At 38.9% G+C, this 21,277-nt stretch overlaps 2 protein-coding genes across 2 annotated transcripts in view; one reads left to right on the forward strand and one right to left on the reverse strand.

Moving 5' to 3' along the window:
• Positions 1-1,078: 1,078 nt before the first annotated feature.
• Positions 1,079-12,575, reverse strand: LOC307127990 (heat shock 70 kDa protein 12A-like). The gene is made up of 4 exons (XM_079819497.1): positions 12,252-12,575; positions 11,937-12,161; positions 8,768-8,939; positions 1,079-4,277 (listed from the first exon to the last, which is right to left on the reverse strand). The coding sequence occupies exons 1-4, from the start codon at positions 12,537-12,539 to the stop codon at positions 3,238-3,240; spliced, it is 1,725 nt and encodes a 574-aa protein (XP_079675623.1). The 5' UTR covers positions 12,540-12,575; the 3' UTR covers positions 1,079-3,237.
• A 312-nt stretch (positions 12,576-12,887) lies between these two features.
• The window catches only part of LOC307128008 (uncharacterized protein), a 64,321-nt gene continuing 55,931 nt past the window's right edge, over positions 12,888-21,277 (forward strand). Inside the window, exons 1-3 of the mRNA XM_079819526.1 lie at positions 12,888-12,958; positions 20,812-20,877; positions 20,981-21,025. Of these exons, the coding sequence (XP_079675652.1) occupies positions 12,954-12,958; positions 20,812-20,877; positions 20,981-21,025 (116 nt within the window). The 5' untranslated portion in view covers positions 12,888-12,953. The remainder of the gene's footprint in view (positions 12,959-20,811; positions 20,878-20,980; positions 21,026-21,277) is intronic.

The following is a 21,277-nucleotide window of genomic DNA, read 5'->3' on the forward strand; positions in this document are numbered from 1 at the left end:
GGCCACACACTCTCTGAAAGGACCATATTTGGCTCGAGAGGCGCTTCCGAACAGTGGAAAATCAGCTGTCAATCAAAACGCACGCAACCCATAGCAACGCGTTATGGCAACGCCTCAACAGAAATTGTCCGACTTTTGAGCCATTCGTTACTATTGTATACATTTTCATCAATGTCATGTTATAATAATCACATTTATTTAGTTTTATTGACCACGATATTATCATTGATGTGTCTGAGAGGGGCACTTTTGATTAATTTTGAAAAAGGGCAGGGGCTCGAGCACCCAACCCCCCCCCCCCCCCCCCCCTGCACGTGCCTGATTCCTTGACCATGTGACTGAAACCAAATGTATTCTTTTAAACTGACCAATCAGACCAAACTCACACATAACATTCAAACTGACCAATCAGACCAAACTTCCCCCACTGTAAAAGGTGTGGCACCACAAAGGTGTGGAAGTCTTTTGTCTTCCAGGTCCTTCTGATAAGCAAATGTGTTGACAACAGTAAAGCAATTTCTTTGTTGGATTTCAAATATCAAATATCTTTGATTATTTTCAATCCCTTCAGAGGCGTCTCTCGAAACGGATTTCTGGCGACATTACGCTCCTAACACTGGCCCCTGGGACCAAAGTTTCTTCCATATTGATAGGGCATTACTAAACTAAGGCATCTGTGCGTTACCCTGATCATACGGAATGGATTTCCCCTCGGGGAAAACCCCTTGGCTTTCAACCACCACTGCAGGGGTCTCATGTACAGCAGGCTAAAATTTATTACGTTGGACGCAGCTGCCATGAGCCCCAGGAGTCTTTGAAGAAAAACCTCATAAAGACATAACTAATTAACCAAACTGGGTAGAAACAGAGTAACAGAATCTTAATCAAAACACACAAGACAGGGCATACATGTAACAGAATGGTTTCTGACAGTCTGTTCCAACGGATTGATCATTATGTGTTGCTCATCTATCAACTTTGTGTAAAGCGTCCTTGGATTCTTGAAAGATGCTATATAAATAAACGGTATTATTATTATTATTGCCAGTCTCAGAGCTTCAATAAACGAGTCTCAGTTGAGTGTACGCAGTATTCTCTTCCTTTATTTCTACCTGTTACACCCACATTGTTTTAAAGACTTTCTTTTCTTGTTGAAAATGGTTTCAGCCAGTGTCAGAATTAAACTTTTCTGAGGGTGATGTAACCCCTCCCCACACCCAGTAATGATGTCCATGTAAATCCAAAAGCATGTATTTGTATTTTTACACACGCTTTATTTTATTAGGGTTTACAAAAAGAAGAAATACACACCAAACAGATATATATCAAAACATAATTGACGTATATTAGCTTTAATCCTTGGTTAAATGATAAGTCCAGGTTCCATATTCAAATTAATAAAAAGGTAAAAGGATTAATGACTAGCCCAGGGTAAAGTAAACTAGTGTGCAATGTGGCCCAGCTGTGTTCTTCCACATTAAAATTCAATGATTTAAAAGAAGGACAAACAAAAAGAAAGTAAAGACAAATGTGAACAGCAACCTGATGAGAAACAGAAAATTTAACTCTGCCTTGTCAAATATTACAAATCACTGAATTAATCTACAAATCACTAATCTTTTTTTTTTCATCATTTTCACAATATTTGAATGGCAACCAGAACATTTTGCTGTACATACATGTGAACTAATATTATATAAAAAGAAAGAACAGAGCTTCTACTTAAAAAAAAAAAAACATGCATTATTTTTTATCAACACTTGTGGGCAAGTTTCATTAAAAAAGCAACGTTTTTAACAAAATGCTGAGAACATTTCTTTTTTTGTCAGATTATGGACTATGTCTGGATCAAGGGGCGTATTCACAAAACATTTTATCTTACCACTAAGAGTTCTCCTTAATAGCAGTAAAAGTTCTTAGCTAGGAGTTTAAAATAAAACTAAAGATTAAAAAAAAAAGGTTGCCATATTCAAATAAAGATGTATCACTAATTAAACAAATATATGTTCAGCTAATTGTCAGCCTCTTATATGTGTGCATCTCCAGAGATTGCAGAATTCAAGTGACTAATGATGTTTTATAAACAAAGTTCGGGAGTTTACTCGTTGACTCTATTCAATCATTTGTAAGTGTGAACTTTTGCTGTGAAAACAGCTGCCACAGGTAATCAGACATTATTTACTTATTTATTTATTCATTATTTATTTTTGGCGTATTATTAAACTCTATAAATCATAATCCCCCCGTTTCACAGACAAGGCTTAAGATAGTCCTAGACTAAAATGCATGTTTGAGCTGTTTTAACTGAAAGCAGCTTGCACTGGCATATCTTAAAATACGTCAGTGAAATTGCTTTATTCAGTAATGTTTTTTCTATGGCACGTTTATGAAATATTAATAAACTAAGGCCTAATCCTGGCTTAGTCTAAGCCCTATCTGTGACACTGGGGCAGTAGGCGGATTGTGGCAACGTCCATCAGGATTGTTTGTGATGTGGTCTTAGTGACTTAGAAGTCCTCTTGACTACTCCTAGCGTTTCACAGATTTAGGAGCTGGTTTTAACGCTAAAATGCTTTGTGAAATACTCTTAAAGCAAAAATGTAGTAAAAAATTTGGACTGTCACATCCATTATTTTTAAGAGTTTCTCCTAAACCTGCAAGTTAGGAGCTACTTTTAGCCTTAAGATGTTTTGTGAATGCACAGCAATGACCAAAACATAGATGGAATAGATTGGGTCCATGAACACCCCCAAAGCTTGCAAAGTACTGAACCTTTTTGTGGGTTCAACATTATTTGGTAACTTTAGGCAGTTTTGATTTAAATGATTGAGTGCGTCATAAATAATGCTTCTATTACTTGTTTGTTGTTCTTTGCCTGTGTTTTGATCCAGAGATTATGAACTCTAAAAAAAGAAATACAACTTTAAAAAGTCAACCATTGGTGGTTTTGTGTCAGTAAGTTGTAATGTATCCTCAACATACAGTACTTAACTGTACAGCGAGTCCAGAATAACAGTTCACCGGAAATGCCCAAGCTGGCTTATCAAAAACCATGAAGTAACCGTGCATATGGTAAATTAAAATATTAGATGGGTTCACTCCTACAGAAATGTAGGAACGTCACCTGTACTATAGGCTGTTATATATGTTTGCAATAATGCGATTTTTTAAAAACCTAAATATGTAGAATTGCAGTAGACGCTAGAGCTGCCTTGATTACTCTTTGTTTCAGCACATTCAATGTTGCTTGCTCATAAAGTCAAGTTTGATTGATTCTGTTTCTTCAGAATCAACATCAGTTGCAGTTGCCTTCATTTCAGTGGAGCCAAATTTGATTTCTAACCTGACCTCACGACTTAAGCCACCGCAAGTTTTGGGCATGCCCAGTATAATAGAGCCAATTAGCTCCACCCCCCACTCATCGACAAATTTGACTTTTTTATTGTTAGTGCTGTAAAACTGTAATGTTACTGCTGTTTGATTTGTGTCTGTTGGGAAGAAAGTGAACATTCGAACTTCTTCAGAGAGAACTGATTCTCCCTTGCCAACAAGTTTTTTAAAGCAGACATTGCAGTGTTCAAGTCCTTCACTGTTTACATATTTGCTCTTGCCCTTGTGTATAGATTCATCAAAGGGCGAAGATAAACAGAGCCCATACGTAAGGCCACTTACACGTGATTTCACCACTTTAGGCTGTTTGCCATACAGGATTGCTCCTTTTATTATTGCTACCTGGGGTTCAGCTGGGCACAGAACTTTGCATTTAGAGCCAAAGTGCTTCTTAATGAAGTTTCTCAGAATTACACATTCAGCATAACCTCCAACTAACAGCATGTACTCAATATTCAGCTCAGTATTTTTCATGATGTGCTTAATTTTTACTGCAGTCGCTCTGAGACTGTCATCAAAAAAGCTCCTCAGTTGCTGCTCTTTAATTAAGATTGCTCCATCATCCCACTCTGCTCCTTCAACACCATCAAAGTAACTTTCTATGCTCTGTTTCTTCCTGGCAAGTTCTTGCAAGGAGACTGGGCATGAGAGCAGCACACCTTCATCACAAGATTTTGACATAGCGATGTCATATTTTAATTTCAGGGCCTCTGCTGGGTATTCATGCTCAAATTTCATGAAAATTTCCTCTGAGAATATATCTTTTAGAAAAGAGATGAACTTCCTGTCTACTGTCTGTCCACCCATGCCATTTCCTGAAGCAGCATGCAATTCCTTCAGATGTCCCTCCTCCAGCACCTCATGTACTGTGATGTCAATAGTTCCACCTGAAAAATATCATAAATTATTATATCTTATTAAAAAAAAAATTAAACACAGTTACATAACATCTACTGTACATCAGTAACATCTGTAATTATGTACTTTAATTATATTTTTATAATTACACAATGAAAGAAAACTCTGTTAGTATTCCGAAATATATAACATTTTAATGTATTTATTATTATTATTATTGCTATAATTATTTTTATTATTAGTATTATTATTTAGTGCTTTCCACTTTATGTGTAACCCTGATTTAACATTCTCACATGTGGAACGTTTGAATAATAATATCTCTCAGCAGAAGCAGAAGAATGTTTCAAAGAATTTGAAAAATCATGATGATGCATTTTGGCTGCAGTTGTCACAATCACCAGTAATTACCACCTGAGGGCACTCCATCAAGGACTACATCTCCCATAATCCTTTGCCCGGACTCATCAGCACTCATTGATTACATCCACCTGCCCCTCATTACCTTGTTAGCTCACACTATAATAGCCTGGTCATGTCTATCATTCATTGCGAAGTCTTGTGTGTTTGTTATATACTGCATTTCAGAGCATTCTCCCTGGTTTTCTTGTCTCTTGGTCTTTGATTACTTGCCTATTCTATGGATTACCCTTTTGCCTGTCTCTCCTGCCTTGTTTGCCTGTTTGGACAGCTTGCCTGTGTATGACCTGTTGCCTGTTTTTTGACTACGATTGTGGACAGAGGCGAACCAACATTGAGTGGGGGCCCCAGGCAAAATGAATCAATGAGGCCCTATTAAAAACAAATTATGTTAATATATATTCATTATTTAATTTTACAATATACAAAAAGTAGTCAAAACACATTTAACAGAACCAATTTTTTTATATGACTTTAGCTTTTTGTTTAATTAACAAAATGTCAATCTTCATCTTCATAATAGAAGATACAATACAATATCTAAATACAGTACAACCATCAAATTTAAAACTAATTGTCACCTTAAAAACGGTGCTTTGTGTGGTGGTGACAGGAACAAGCAATTCTCTGACATATAGAAATATGTGGTTATCACTTTAATTTAATCTTTATTTCATTAGTTTATCAACTAGCCTATGTTAACTCAAACTAATTTAATGTAGAAGAGCTGGATATACTAATTAGCCTACTAATTAAATAATGTCAACTAAGTAAGTGTATTGATTAGAGCTGCCCCACACTTAAGATTTTTCTAGTGGACTAGTCATTCATTTAATCACACATTTATATTAGGCGAATTTAAGCTTGCGAAAAGCACCGAAAGTAATGATTATAAATGTGTCGGAAAAAAATATCAAGGAGCCATTTCATTTGTTTATTATTAAACTAGTATTTTCTGAGTCGGTGTCGGGTGGAGAGATGAAGTTGACGAACTTTTCATACATAACCAGAGAATATTTGTTTTCAATTTGAATTTGTTCGTTTAAAAGTAGAAATTTCAAGCTTTCTATAGGCTAGATATATTTCTCATATATGTGAGGCAAGAAGCATGATACACTTAGTTTCGGTTCATTTATGAGATGTGCTGCAGACTATAGGACGAAAGAAAGCGCTGGTCCTGTTTGTTTTCTTTATTTTACAAAAGCACAACTTTTTGTTGTTATTGTGAGTTTACAGAAATAAATAATGTATTACTCTTATCTGTATGACCATAAATTATGGAGTATTTTAAGTTGTTTTTCGCTGTTGTCAGGAAAAATGCCAGTGACCGCGCCGGAGCCTTCATGTCATGTAAGCGCGTTATAGGCTACTTCTGCTTCCACACTCCACACAAACACTTGGATATGTGCCGAATAATAACGCATATTTTTCTAGGTTAACATTAGAGCGAGCGGCCAAGCCAGACGGATAAGTTCTCTTCATGCTTAACAAATAAAATCCTGCATTTTCTACAGTTCGGCGGCCAATGCGAGGTGGCGAAAGCATTACCAGCGTAACGAGACAGGGGGGCCACTAAGGGGGATGCAGAGATGTCCGTGCATGTTTATATTACCATTTCTGATTGTTTAAATGATCAGCCCTCGGGGCCCCCTCAAAATGCGGGGCCCCAGGCAAGTGCCTGCCTTGCCTGCCCTATTGCGACGCCTCTGACTGTGGATTACCTTTTCAATAAAGCTGCATTTGGATTCTCAAAGCCTTCTGTCTCAGAGCAGTTATGTTACAGCAGTTCACATAGGGAGGACGTTTTAAAACTGTGGGTTCAACATAGTATCATTAGTCTAATTTTGTCTTGCTGATGTTAAGGGATAGATTGTTGTCTGCACCACAACTCAGGTTCCGTCACTGCCTCTCTGTCTCATTGTGTAAGATGAGGCCCATCACTGTTCTGTCATTAGCGAATATGATTAGGTTGTTCTGGTTCTGAGCAGTGCAGCCATGGGTATGTAGCATGAAGTAAGTCATGATCAGCTATTTGAAGCTCTTATTGATGATGGATTCATCGATACTATCGACCACAAAATTCTTTTGAGTAGACTCAAAATTTATGTAGGCATTAGTGGAATTGCATTGGCATGGTTTAAATCACACCTATCTGACTTAATCAGTTTGTAGCAGTAAATGAAGAGATGTCACAGCGATCACAAGTTCAGTATGGAGTACCGCAAGGCTCAGTTCTAGGACCGCTGCTCTTCACCCTGTACATGCTACCACTGGGAGATATCATTAGGAAGCATGGCGTTAGTTTTCATTGTTATGCTGACGATACTCAGCTCTATATTTCTTCACGCCCCGACGAAACTTACCAATTCACAATATTAACCTTGTCTTCCTATTGTATTTTCTAGTTTAATCTTAATATAGTTTAGTCTAATCTTAGTAATGTTAAATTGTGAAGATCTTGAGTTTTCGCTGGAGGGCGTGTGTGTGGCAGCCTGACAAAGTTTGATGTTTCGCCATTAAACAGGAAGTTGTTGTAACGCATACAATGTCCGATCTGCCCCAAACTTCACATGTTTGATAAGAGTCCTGGCTTGAAGACATCTACATGCCAATATTCAGTTACAGTCATAGCGCCACCTGTGGGCAACATGAAATGGCATTCTTTACACTGTAATTCACTCCTTGAAACACATTTAAATATGCCATGAAGTGCCAGGCATGCTTGATACACATTAAATCATTCAACACTTGGCTAAGTGCTAATGTATGCGAATTACTCCACGAAAAAGGAAGTTAGTACACCTGATTACACTCCGCCCATTGTAGTAGTAGCCATTTTGAAAAGTACAGTATTCCGTTTTTCACTACTTCTTCAAATTTTGTCCAAAATTGGCTCAGATGATCTCTGGACTGAGTCACATAGAAATGACTCAACCAATTTTTTTTTAAAATACATTTTTGTTCAAAAGATACAATGTCACAAACGTAATGAAGTTGACCCAAAATTGGTTCAGAGGCTGTATCTCGGCCAAACTTTGATCAATCAAAAGGAAAATTGGTGCGCTTTATTGGAACCATGATCTATGAACCAGGGTCCATGCCAAATTTGGGAACAGTGACACCTACAGGTCACTGAAAAATGGCTATTTTAGCTAACAACTTGAACAGTTTGCCAGAAGATCTTGGTGTCTCTGGATTCCTTGTGTCATACCGAATCAGTGGATAACAGTTTTGCCAGGATCGGACCAACCATGTGTCCGCCATTTTGAATTTTGTCATGAATTGCAATATATTTTAAAATATTTGACATATCTTTACAAAAGACAGCCTGTGTCCTGAAGACACCTGAGAAGTTTGAACAGAGCGCCACCTAGTGTTCCAGAGATATATATATTTTTTTTTTTTTGCAAAAACGTTTACATTTGTATAACTTTTACAATGTTTATAACTTTTGAAAACATTGTCTAAAATGTTAATTGTTTGTCACTATGTTCCTTGGTTCATGCCGATTTCAATGATATCTCTTTGTCATTTTCCAACAATGTTGTCTGCTATATTAAATCAAGTGATGTTTTTTTCGCTAATCCTCCTATAAATTTTGTCCAAAATTTGGACTGAGCCGCACAGACATGACTGAACAGATTTTTGATATTCGCTACCATTCCTGAGAAATGTCTCCGAAGTTGACCCTGCCTGTGATTTTGTCCCTATGCTAGTTAGCTTAGCATGCTAATTGGTTAACATGCTAACCAGTTGCCATTCTTTATAATGTGGCTCTTCAGCTGTCAGGTTAACCATAAGCTACATTAGCTAGGCATGTTAATTTGGTTAAGATGCTAATTAGTGCTTTTGTCTGCGGTAACTAAGTGGCGCAATCAGTAACACCACGTGCCAAGAGCCCTGACCCATTCAGGTCGTTGGTTCGAATCCTGTGTGGCACATGCCCAAAACGCAAGAGGCACTGTGGCCAGAAGTGGTGCAAAAGTGGCTTCTGATCCAGACATTGAGAATGATCTCATCTGAATTTATTAAATATAACATGTGGCTCATTTATATACAAAATCTTCAGATAGAAAACAACTACTCTATAGATGTGTACCTCCACAATCCACAACCATATACTGGGTTCCAGGATTTTGTTCCAGTGTTTCTTCACAGACCTCCTCTGCTATAAAGCCGTCACTTGGTAGTTGCTTACAGTAAACAGATGCAGCCTCAGGCTCCAAAGCAAATACAAGCTTCTCTGGCTCAGACTCTGTCACAAGACCGGCCTGGAAAAAAAGTTTAATTTTTTAAAACAGTAATTCATGAAAATGTTTTTAACTTACTGTCATGTTTTTTTTTTTTTTTTTTTGATTATGCAACACAAAAAGAAATGTGTAGCAGAAAGACCAGGATACTTTTTACCCCACATAACTGAAGTAGTCAATGTGTTTAACTATGAAATGAAACGTGGTTCGCTGCTATTGCTGCCACGTACACTTTGAGGGTGGACAGCTGCTTCTCCAGGCCTTCTTAAGCCGGGTGCACACTGTGCAATTTTGGCCACGATTTGCCCGTCTGAGACAAATTTAAGCAAATCCTAAAATATTCTTCCGATCCTAGGCTAAAATCTGAAGTCTTTGATCATTAGTTTGACGTTCACCAACGGCCGATTAATGACCGTTGTGATCAAATTTTACCTCGGACGAAATTCTGGCAAAAGATTTGGCGCACATTCCTGCAGTGAGACTTCTCCTATGACAGCCGTCAAATTGTCTTTGTTTTTCATGACAAACCATAACCAAAATGAGCGCTAGAGATTTCTTTGTTGCCACCGTCTCAATCCCGTGTGTAATGCAGTAGGGGTGTGCATTGGGACTGCCCTCACAATTCGATTCGATTACGATTCACCAGGTAACAATTCGATTCAATTCGATTCTACGATGCATTGCGATGCATCAGAATTCTACTGCACACAACAAGGCAAATTTTTAATCAGTCATAAGGCAATACAAGCAGTCAGATATTGAACAACAGATTTTATTGGCTGCTATGTGTGTATTATCACTCTCCTGCATCTTTGACATAAATGTCATAAAATAAAATAAAATTTTATGGTACTGGGTTTTGGATATGGCATTTTCAAACCTGAAAAAGAAAACATAAATCACTGCTTTCAGTGCTTTGAATGAGAAATGTTTCTCTTCTCTGCTTTAGAACCATTTGTAATTAAATAGAGCAATAATAACAGCCAACTTTTTCCAGCAGTGAACATAAGTGTTTTAATTAATCAGTAATCTCCCTCCGCCTCAGCCATCTTGATTGTTGTTGTTGTTATGACCCCGGAAGTAATTGAAACTTCACAACTTTATTGTCCAACTCAAGGCCAGAAAATAAACGATGACATAATCGATTATGGCACTTAGCCGCATCGATGCTGAATCGTGCATGCCCCGCATTGCGATGCATTGCCGAATCGATTATTGTTGACACCACTATAATGCAGTGAGGCAGTGTCTCGTTCCTTGTTCTCAGGGAACAGAGGTTACATAGGTAACCTGAGACGTTTTCTTGTGTGCATCCGTTTTTAACACGTCTTGACTATCATACAGTCTGACATTAATGATAACTGAGATTGTACAGTGTGACATGGCTTACAGCGGGGATCACATTCGTACAGTCTGACAAGCAACAATCGTAAAGGACTATTATAAATCGCACAGTGTGCACCCGGCTTTACAGAAAGGAAAGCACTGATCCAACTGTGCACCTTTGTGGATCCTCCCCCCATGAGGAACATAACGTAATTTCAAAGGTGCCATTTTAAGGCATACAACCGCATAGTAGAGGGGGTTCTAGTCTGCGTGATAGTGTGTACCATGGCTGTTGGCAGATTTTTTAACTCCAAATCTCATCCAGAGACCAAACATGGAGGTTCAGGAGGTCTTGGCGTGGGTGCTAGATTTTGCCCTGTCCTTGAGAAAGAAGGTCCTTCATCAGAGGAATTCACTAAGGAGGGGCAGATGCAATCAGCATTACCTCAGAGAACCAGAGCTCAATCTGGTTGGGCCAGTAGGGCGTAACCATTGAATTCTGCTCTCCTTTTTCCCTTATCTTGCACAGTATCTGTGCATTGAGGCTAACTGTGTTCACAATTGTGGACATCGTCTGACCCAGAGCCTGCGCTCTGACCTTTGTGGCATGGAGGGTGAAGTCAGTCGCTGATCACAGTTTCTGCACAAGCTCTAAAATAGGCACTACCCGTAGGCAGTTTTTTAATGGTATATATGGCCATAGCGTGCAGATTTGAGGTGGCCTGGCCTTGTTGTGAGAGATCTCGTTGTGAGGAAACCAATCATCATGCCGCGAGTGCTCGGGACAGGGTGGAGGGTTCCACTCCAGCCCGGTGAGATATTAAATTCACCACAAGGTGAATCGCCTACCGGACTGCAGGCAGCTGAGGTTTCCATGGCCATGCTCTGGCAACATCCACCAACGCTGGATCCCTCTTTACTCAAGGGAATTATCTCTTTTAGTCACTGCTGATGCACCAATAGAAACTCCACAGACTTAACTGTGCACAATCAAGAAAATGCGCTCTTTTATTATCCTGCGAGGTGAATGGAGTACCAATAATGCTTCTAATAAGATTAGATTCTCTTTTAATTCTCTTTTTTTATTTTGTCAATTCAAATACATTGGGCAAATCAACTGGATAAAAAGTAGTTCACTAAAATTAAAAATATTTTTACAGTGTGGATCACTTCTGTCTTTTTGGAACTTGATAGTTTGTGGTCACTGTGCTTCTGTCGCATGGGAAAAACCTATATGAGCAACAAAATATCTTCCTTTTGTCTTCCACAGAAAGAAAACAAAAACATCATATGAGTTTGGAATGATGAGCGGGAGTTTTTACATAATTACATAATTTTAGGTAACACTTTATTCCGATAGTTACATTTTGACATTCTACCAACTATAAGTAACTTTTGCAAGTACATGAAAAATTATTCTACTAACCCGGACAGTCTTCTTATACTCAACTAATACTTGTTGTAATACTCATACCACTAATTGAGAGTTTGTTGCATAGGTAGGTGCAGTGTTAACATTATCAACAGAATGTCTTAAAGGTACAGTCAAAATAAAGTGTATCCTAATTTTTATTTTGGGGTTAAACTATACTTTTAAATTTTACTTTACAAATGTATTTTTATTTACATACTGCCAAAAATGCTGGAATACCTGGATTTATGTATTGCTTGTATTCTACATTATCAACTGACCTCAATAGCTGCTTCTCTCATAAACTGTTTGGCTGCTGGATGCCAGATCGCAGGAACAGTCAACACCCAGGTCACATCAGATGCGATGAACTTCCTTCCAGATGTGTTCTCTTCAATCTTTTTTAGTGCATGATCCTTCAAATATCGCAGGCTCTCCGAAAAAACTGTCATTGCTTTCATTTGTGCTCCATTTTTTGCAGTTATCATCATATCCCGGTGGATTTCCTTCGCAGAAATACAATCAAAATATCAATAAAAAGTGCTATGGAATCTATCTTTTTTATGATGCTAATGATTAAAAAGAAGTAAACATACCTTATCATAGAGCTCCATTTTAAAATGTTCAAACAGATATTGTTTCTTTGCCTGAAGTTTTTTAGTTAAGCGCGTATATGTCACCATGGCATCATAACCAAATTCCAAGAACTTCTGATCTTCATCAAACAAAATGCATGTGGGGGTTTTAAAGGTTTTATGCCCATACTTTATACCCCAGGAAGGAATCCTAACTGGGTCTTGAAGCTGCTTTGTTTGGAAGCTGAAGGCATATCCACTGAATGATGTGCCAAAATCAATGGCTATATGAAGCACTGAATCTGTCATCGTTTCAGAACTTGTGAACCAGTTTGCTTTAGTGCCGTGTACACTGCACTCTCTTTCATTTATAATACTTTCAGTTTTGTAAACCTGCCCTCTTACAAAAAAGGGTGTAGTCACTGTGGCAATATAAAACAGAAACTCTTAACCGAATGTTCATATTAACTTCCACACAGCAGTGACATTGTAGAACATAAACTTAATTTACCTAGTTAACTAATTTACCTTGTGAATAAATCAGGATAATACTGATTGCAATTTAATTTAATTTAATTTTTACAAAGCCATATAAAAAAATCCTATGCCTATATATAAAAAAACATATATAATATATATATATATATAAAAAAACATAATATTTATTACTTTTGAATGTCCTCCTGCATTTTTATACACATTCAAACATAACAGGATACCAAAATGAGGTAAGACCAATTTCTTAGATTAATTTATTGCTATGTTTTAAAAAGAGAAAATTTAAAAACAACAACAGTAAAACAGACAGGTTTTTTATGTCAGGTATGTTTTGCTATTTTGATAAGCTGCAGTCTCCTTTTTTTGTGTAGACACCGCCTTTTGCAGATATGTGACTGCATAGGTCTGTCTGTTCTTAATTCAGTCCATCACAGCACAGTAAAGTTAGTTTTACGTTAGATATTTGCTTTTTTAGTTTTTTTTTATACAAAGGGAACAATATATATAAAGTTTTATAAAGATATAAATACTAAAGTTAGTTTAAATAATATTCAACAATACAAGTTACAATTTTGTCAAACATTTATATTTACATGTAGGCTACAGTTCTCAATTATTTATTTTAAATTCACTATAATTCATCTAACGTTATTATCACATTCCAGTAGTTGTAATATGTTTTCAGTGAAACACTGAATTTGCTATGAATGTTTTTGTTTTTGTTTTTGTTTTTTTTTGATTATGCAACACAAAAAGAAATGTGTAGCAGAAAGACCAGGATACTTTTTACCCCATATAACAAAGAAAAGTTTTGCTTTGAATATCTATTAAGTTGGTGCTTACTTTTTTGTTATTTAAATTTAAGTTGGCTTACTGAAATGCTATTTGAGATTAGCATATACTTGAGAAAGGCCTCATACTGATATACAAAGTTATGTCATACTTTGTACATAATGGCATGCCGTTCAGGAAATTATAGTATTTATAATATGAAGTTTGAGTATATGGAATGAATGTCTGAATATATAGAATGGGAATCTGAATATATGGAATGAAAATCTAAAACTTGCGAAGTAGCAGCAAACCTAAGTAATGATGAGCTACAGTAATGCATATACGTGTCTTCAGTACAATTCTACTGATGAAGAAATGCATTCACTATTTCATTGCAGAAGATTAAATGCCATGAACCTCACAGGCCTGGAATTTCCTGCTTATCAGGCAATCATTAATGCAGAAAGTATCATGCCTTCCACCTCACAGGGATCCCCCACAGAAGCCCCTGGAAAACCAAGATGGCGCCGCTGTGTTTGGCTAGCCGCTTGTTGCTTTTTATGTTATGGGCTTTGCTTAGTTCCCTTTCGAAAGGGAACTTGCGCTGCGTCAAAAAGATGCTATGGGGAACGCCTCAGCGTGACAGGTGTCTGAACTACTATCGAATCACGGCAATCCTATTGACCGGCGACATCCCATGATGTCATCAAAGTGCGACCAGGAAGTATATAAGGGCGCCTTGTGAACATGACACCTTCTTTTTCGTCTTCAGGGACTGTTCTGTCTGAATGCTTCGAGTTAAGGTAATCCAAATTCATTATTTTATGCTCACGAGCCGTGTGTTTTCTGCCTGGGATCAAGAGCATGCACAGTCAGCTATTATGGAGTTGTTTGTTTGTATAATGTGAGCATTTTGTCAATCCGAGTTCGCTCCTCTCTCGTCTGGCTCTCTTCCTGAGGGGAGAGGGTTTGGCATCCGAGACTCACGGGTTTCGTCACGGGTTTCTCGGATAGAGCTCGCTGATCGTCGCGGGAAGACGTTCTTCCCTCAGACGATCTGCCAGCTGACGAGACTTATCTGCAAGTGCTCTAGGGATGGCGGCGAGAAGGGAGATTAATCTTCTCAGCCATCCTGACTGTGTATGCTGAACCGTTGAATGTTATGGAACACGCTCCAGGCAGGCTGCGGCCGCCATGTTGGCACGTTAGAGGAGAGATCGCTCGTGTTGGATTAAACAATCGATTTCTCCCCGGCCATAAATCATCGGCTCAGTTGGGCTTTTCATTCCTTCCTGATCTTCCTATTTAGATTGAGAGGGCATGGAATAACCCATATTCGGCTCATATTCACTGACATCAGCGGTATGTCGCTGATGTCGGGAGGATAGGAGAATATGGGGATGTGTTGTCACTGTTTGCAATCTCGCATCTGGGTGGGCGAGGACACTGAGAGCTCTAACCCTGCCATTTAACCCTCTAGGCGCCATGGTCGAGTTTACTCGACAAGATGCGGTACTGAATAAAACGGACGATTTTGTCAAATAGGGTGTCAAATTTCGTTCGACCTTCCCTCCACTAGATGGCAGACATGTCATACTTCATCCCTGATTCAAAAAAACGTCATGCTTGTATACTAAATCTTCGAGCAAGAGGGCACTGAATCAGTGCGAACAAAAGCGGAGAGCAATATTGTCAACATCAGCAAGTATTTGCATTAGATTATTATTATTATTATTATTATCTAATGGCATCAATAAAGCTTACCCACAATGAAGTGTTGGGTCTGCTATTCGCGGACCCTGATTCTGAAGGGGAATATCTGCCTTCAGAAGATGACGGTGATTCTGAAAGTGAAAGTATAGCCCTACACCAAGCACAAATGGTGAATCCTTTTTCCAATGTAGATGGTCCTTTGCCCAATGTCAGTAGTGGGAACAATGTTTCCCGGGATCAGCGTGTTCATCGCGAAGTTAGCAGGCGTGTTAGTGCTGTGGGGAACGAGGCGGGAGATTAGCGCTAGCCATGAAGCTTTGACTTCTGACCGTGTGCCTCTCCGCAATTGCGGCGACAGTATTGTGGTGGAGACTTTGTCTAATGCAACTGGATATGACAATGGCAGTAGTCCGAATTGTGCACACTCGGCGGGCGCGCGCGGGTCTGTCTCTCGTCTTGTCTCGTCATTTCACTCATGATCTCTGCCTTGCCGTGGTGAGTGATCTTTTGAACTAAACAGGTCTTTTCTACTTGTGTGTGTGTCATATGAATAATATACATGTGCCCCATACATGGAATCAGAGTGCCTACTGTATGTAGCAAATGGAAAATCTCTACAGCAAAAGGCCAACCGTTACATGCATTCGGTTTGTTTCTACCATTTATTACTAATGATTTACACAGTTTGTTTATAATAATAATAATAATAACTTTAATTTATATAGTGCCTTTCACAAAACCCAAGGACACTTAACAAACAGCAAGGGAAGGGATGGACAATGGGGGGGATAAGGAGGGAAAAAAAAGAAAAAAAGGAGAGAAACCAGAGCAGCTATGGCCCATAGGCCTCAGTGAAGAGGTGTGTTTTAAGCTGTTTTTTAAAGGTTGCTAGAGATGATGCAGAGCGGATGGCATGAGGAAGCTTGTTCCAGAGTGAAGGTGCACAGAAGGCTCTATCACCAAACGTCCGTAGCCTGGACTTAGGGACAGCGAGCAGGTCCTTGTCTGAGGACCGCAGGGACCGAGCTTGGTTGTAAGGATGGAGTAGATCAGTCAGATACTGAGGTGCAAGTCCATTTAGATATTTGTACGTCAGGAGGAGGAATTTATATTTGATCCGTGATTTAACTGGCAGCCAATGAAGCTTCTTTAGGATTGGAGTAATATGAGATCCAAGTTTTGTGTAAGTAAGCATCCTAGCCGCAGAGTTCTGTACATACTGGAGTCTGTCAGTAACTTTGCTGGGCAGACCAAACAGGATACCATTACAGTAATCGAGTCGGGAGGTGATGAAGGAGTGGATTAGGGTCTTGGCTACAGAGTCAGAGAGGCACAGCCGGAGTCTAGAGATGTTCTTGAGATGGTAAAATGCCGTTTTAGTAGTGTGTTTAATGTGTTGCTGGAAGGAGAGAGTAGAGTCCATGATGATGCCCAGGTTGCGTACTTGAGGAGATGCTGATATTGAACAGCCATCCACATCTAGTATGAAGTCATCAACTTTTTTAGGAAGTGACTGTGGAGCAAACACTATGAGTTCTGTTTTGTCTTTATTGAGTTTAAGAAGATTACTGGCCAGCCAGAGCTTTATGTCCTTCAGGCAGTTGATAAGTGTCAGTGGTGGAAGAGGAGTGGAAGGCTTAGTACTGATGTAGAGCTGGGTATCATTGGCGTAGCAATGGAAATGTAATCCATGTTTCCGGATGATCATCCCAAGAGGCAACAAATAGATATTAAACAATAGAGGGCCAAGTACCGATCCTTGTGGCACACCGTGTAAGACTAGCGCCAATCCAGAGCAAATATCCTTAAGGGTGATGTATTGTTGCCTGTTGGTGAGATAGGATTTAAACCAGGAGTACACAGTACCAGTGAGGCAATGAGATTTGAGAGGCGAGTGAGAAGAATACCGTATTTGGGATACCATATCGAAGGCAGCAGAGAGGTCAAGAAGTATTAAAATGCTGACATGCCCAGAATCAGCTGCCATGAGAAGATCATTTGTGATTTTGTTTAGGGCAGTTTCAGTACTGTACTGTGTCCTGAAACCAGATTGAAATGGCTCATAGTTTACTATTTACTATTTACCTGAGCATTCAGTATTGTGCAATATAGCATACAGAAGGAGAGGGACATTTTGGGGGCAAAGAAGTGCTGCATTTTATTATTTAAACATGTAATTTTTCATGAAAATTCTATAATCCAAGATGGCCACCACCATATGACGTCATAATATGCAAATTAGATGGGAAAATGTAATCCCTACATAAACGTTGAGTCATCCTTAATATTTCTCTAATTTACAGAAAGTCTCTATCTTTTATCACTTTTAAGATATAGCCTTTTGAAATTAAGATGTCAAAATCGAACGTTTTAGGAAAAAACCTCTGGCGCCTAAAGGGTTATGCCTTCAAAACGATGTGTCGCTTTAATGGCCGGGTATAAACGGCAGTAGGTCGGCCCAGTGCTGCTTCTCACACCATGGCGGTGTTGCGTGTTCACCAGGCAGATTTGCTGAGGGATCTCGATCAGGGGATGGCGAAGCACTGGGCCCGAGGGTCAGCATCGCGGAGGCGCATTCGGCAGCGTCTGAAGACATGCATACCACTGTGATCCGGGTCCCAGGCAGGCGGGAGGCGTCACGGTCTGAGGACCGGAGACGGGGCCCGAGGGCCAGCATCGCCTCTCGTGCGCCCCCTCGGTCGAGGAGAAGTAGGAGCTGTGTATCACAAACCCACTCCTCTTCTTCATCGTCTCCCCAGGCACTTCTTACATCCGGCCTGGGGTGGGCCGGTGATGATGATATTCTAGGGCCCGCCTGCTGGTCTGTGAGAGCGCTCCCTTCAGGCCTGTAGTAGTGGTGCACCTAAGCATATATGATAGGCATAAGGCTTTTTGGTGTTGTCATTTGCATGCCGCAGGCGAGCCGGGAAGTCTTTTGAGGAAAAGATATTATTCATTTTTATGATTTTTGCTCCGTGTTTAGGGTCATGGGACAATCACATTGTCTGATTTTTAAAGAATTTATTTGCAAATTATGGTGGAAAATATGTATTTGGTCAATAACAAAAGTTCATCTCAATACTTTGTTATATACCCTTTGTTGGCAATGACAGAGGTCAAACATTTTCTGTAAGTATCCACAAGGTTTTTACACACTGTTGCTGGTAGTTTGGCCCATTCCTCCATGCAGATCTCCTCTAGAGCAGTGATGTTTTGGGGCTGTCACTGGGAAATACGGATTTTCAACTCCCATTTTCTATGGGGTTGAGATCTGGAGACTAGGCCACTCCAGGACATTGAAATGCTTCTTACGAAGCCACTCCTTATTTGTCCGGGCAGTGTGTTTGGGATCATTGTCATGCTGAAAGACCCAGCCACGTTTCATCTTCAATGCCCTTGCTGACGGAAGGAGGTTTTTACTCAAAATCCAACGATACATGGCCCCATTCATTCTTTCCTTTACACGGATCAGTCGTCCTGGTCCCTTTGCAGAAAAACAGCCCCAAAGTATGATGTTTCCACCCCCATGCTTCACAGTAGGTATGGTGTTCACTGTGCTTCACTGAAATCTGTCTGAGTGAAGCCATATAGGCCAACGCACTACATCTGCCGGGCTTCCAGCTGTTCTGAGCGGATCGCATCGTGGAACTAACAGGGAAAACGAGAGGTGTTGGATTGTGTTTCTACATTAACAAAAGTTGGTGTTCAGATGTTCAGACGCTGAAGATATGCTCTCCTAATCTAGAGGCACACTTCATAAACTATAAACCTTTCTACTCGCTGCCGGAGTTTTCCTCGTTCATTCTTGTGAATATTTACATTCCTCCAGACGCGTGTGTGAGCGTGGCGCTGCCAGAGCTGGCTGAACAAATAGCTGAAACGGAATAAAGGTACCCAGACTCTCTTTTAATCATTCTTTGGGATTTTAACAAAAACAAATCTCTCCCGTGAACTGCCAAAATACAGACAGCACATTACATGTCCCACAAGAGACAGTAAAATACTGGACCACTGTTACACCACAATAAAGAATGCATATCACTCTGTCCCACGGGCAGCTTTGGGGCTCTCTGATCACTGTGTGGTTCATCTTATACCGACCTACAGGCAGAAACTGAAATCAGCTAAACCTGTAATAAAGACTGTAAAAAGATGGACTAATGAAGCAAAGCTGGACTTACAAGCCTGCTTCGATTGCACTGATTGGACTGTTTTCGAAGCTGCTACCACTGATCTGGGCGAGCTCACAGAGTCTGTAACATCATACATCAGTTTCAGTGAGGATACATGCATTCCTACCAGGACATTCTTATCATTCACTAATGAAAAACCATGGTTTACTGGGAAACTCAAACAGCTTCGTCATGCCAAAGAGGATGCTTACAGAAGTGGGGATAAAGTCTTGTATAACCAGGCCAGAAACTGACAAAGGAGATCAGAGTTGCTAAAAGAAGCTACTCTGAAAAGCTGAGAAACCAGTTTTCAGCAAACGACCCGGCATCAATCTAGACACGCTTGAGGAACATTACCAACTACAAGTCACCACCCCCCCGATCTGCTGAGAATCAACAACTGGCTGAGGATCTGAATGCATTCTACTGCAGGTTTGAAAAGCCCAGTCTCACACCTGTTCTGCACTTCACACGTCCCCCATCACCTCCTGCACCCCCATATGTTCATAATCTGTAAATGTTTATTCTGAATAAACATAACTGGGACCTTATATTTTTTTATACTATTTTCATTTTTTATTCTTTGTATTACTATGTTCTTGTTGTATTTGTATTGTATATGTGCATTGGAAGCTTCAGCACCAATAAACATTCCTTGTGTGTGCAAGCACACTTGGCAATAAAGCTCTTTCTGATTCTGATGCTGATAATGTTTTCAGAAATATTTTGATGAACATGATTACTCATAAGCTTTAAGAATGTTGCAATAATGAAAATATGATCCTCGAGATGACGGGATGTAGACTCCAAACTGTAGACTCCAAACTGTTAATTGGAGTATGACCAGCTGTTGCTAAAACGTTTTGTAATTCAACCAAGTATTGGAAAATCAGAAGGCTATTGCTCTGATAACAAGGATATTACTAGCAATACATTGTTTATTATGTACTGTCAAATTTGCACTTTCATTCCATATATACATTCTATATATATATTCAAGTTTCATTCCATTTATTCAGAGTTCCATACCACATACTCAAACTTAATATTATAAAACAATAATTTCCTGAAAGGCATGCCATAATATATATAAATATATAAATATAATATATATATATATATATATATATATATAATATATATATATATATATATATATATATATATATATATATATATATATATATATATATATGCATATATGCATATATGCTGTTAGCACAACATTTTGTCAAGTAAAACAAATAAATAAAATGAAAAGTAAAGTAAATTTCACTTTTGACAGTAATTTCTATCATGGTGAATGTTAAACATGTTTGCATACAGACACAGAAGTGTTTTGAGTGTTTATATTTATCTGTTAATATGAATAATGTAATAATCATATATCATAACTGAATGTAATGCCTATTGATTATATCAAGCCAGGAGCATTTTAGTATCTCCAATCCCACCCTGTGCCTGCATTGTAAAAATGATGAGGGTCAAAGGTAATTCCTTAAAGAAATCTAAATCATCTCTAAATATTTCAAGTAAATACAAGCATGGATGAATATCAAAACACTAATAATCTCTAATATTGTTTGGCTGCAGATTCAAGAGAATGAACGAAATTAAGCAGTGGTATGAAGAAGAAAGGTAAAAAAGCATTACCTTTTTTAATTTGCTGTGATCTAATACAAACATGTAAACAATGATGCTTTACGTCTGTAACACTAGACTAAGAAAAGGAGATTGTATAATCCAAGTGCAGATGTTAGAATGCATCTGCCAGTGATAATCAGATCTGCACAGAGCTTGCTTATCCCTAAAAATCATAGATTGTTCCTTTTATTTGCTATTTTGAAGATATCTGTTGATATTTTGCTCTATGCTCACTGTTCTTATCAG

The sequence above is a fragment of the Gobio gobio genome (assembly GCF_949357685.1).
Source record: "Gobio gobio genome assembly, chromosome: 1".
Taxonomy (NCBI): Eukaryota; Metazoa; Chordata; class Actinopteri; order Cypriniformes; family Gobionidae; genus Gobio; species Gobio gobio.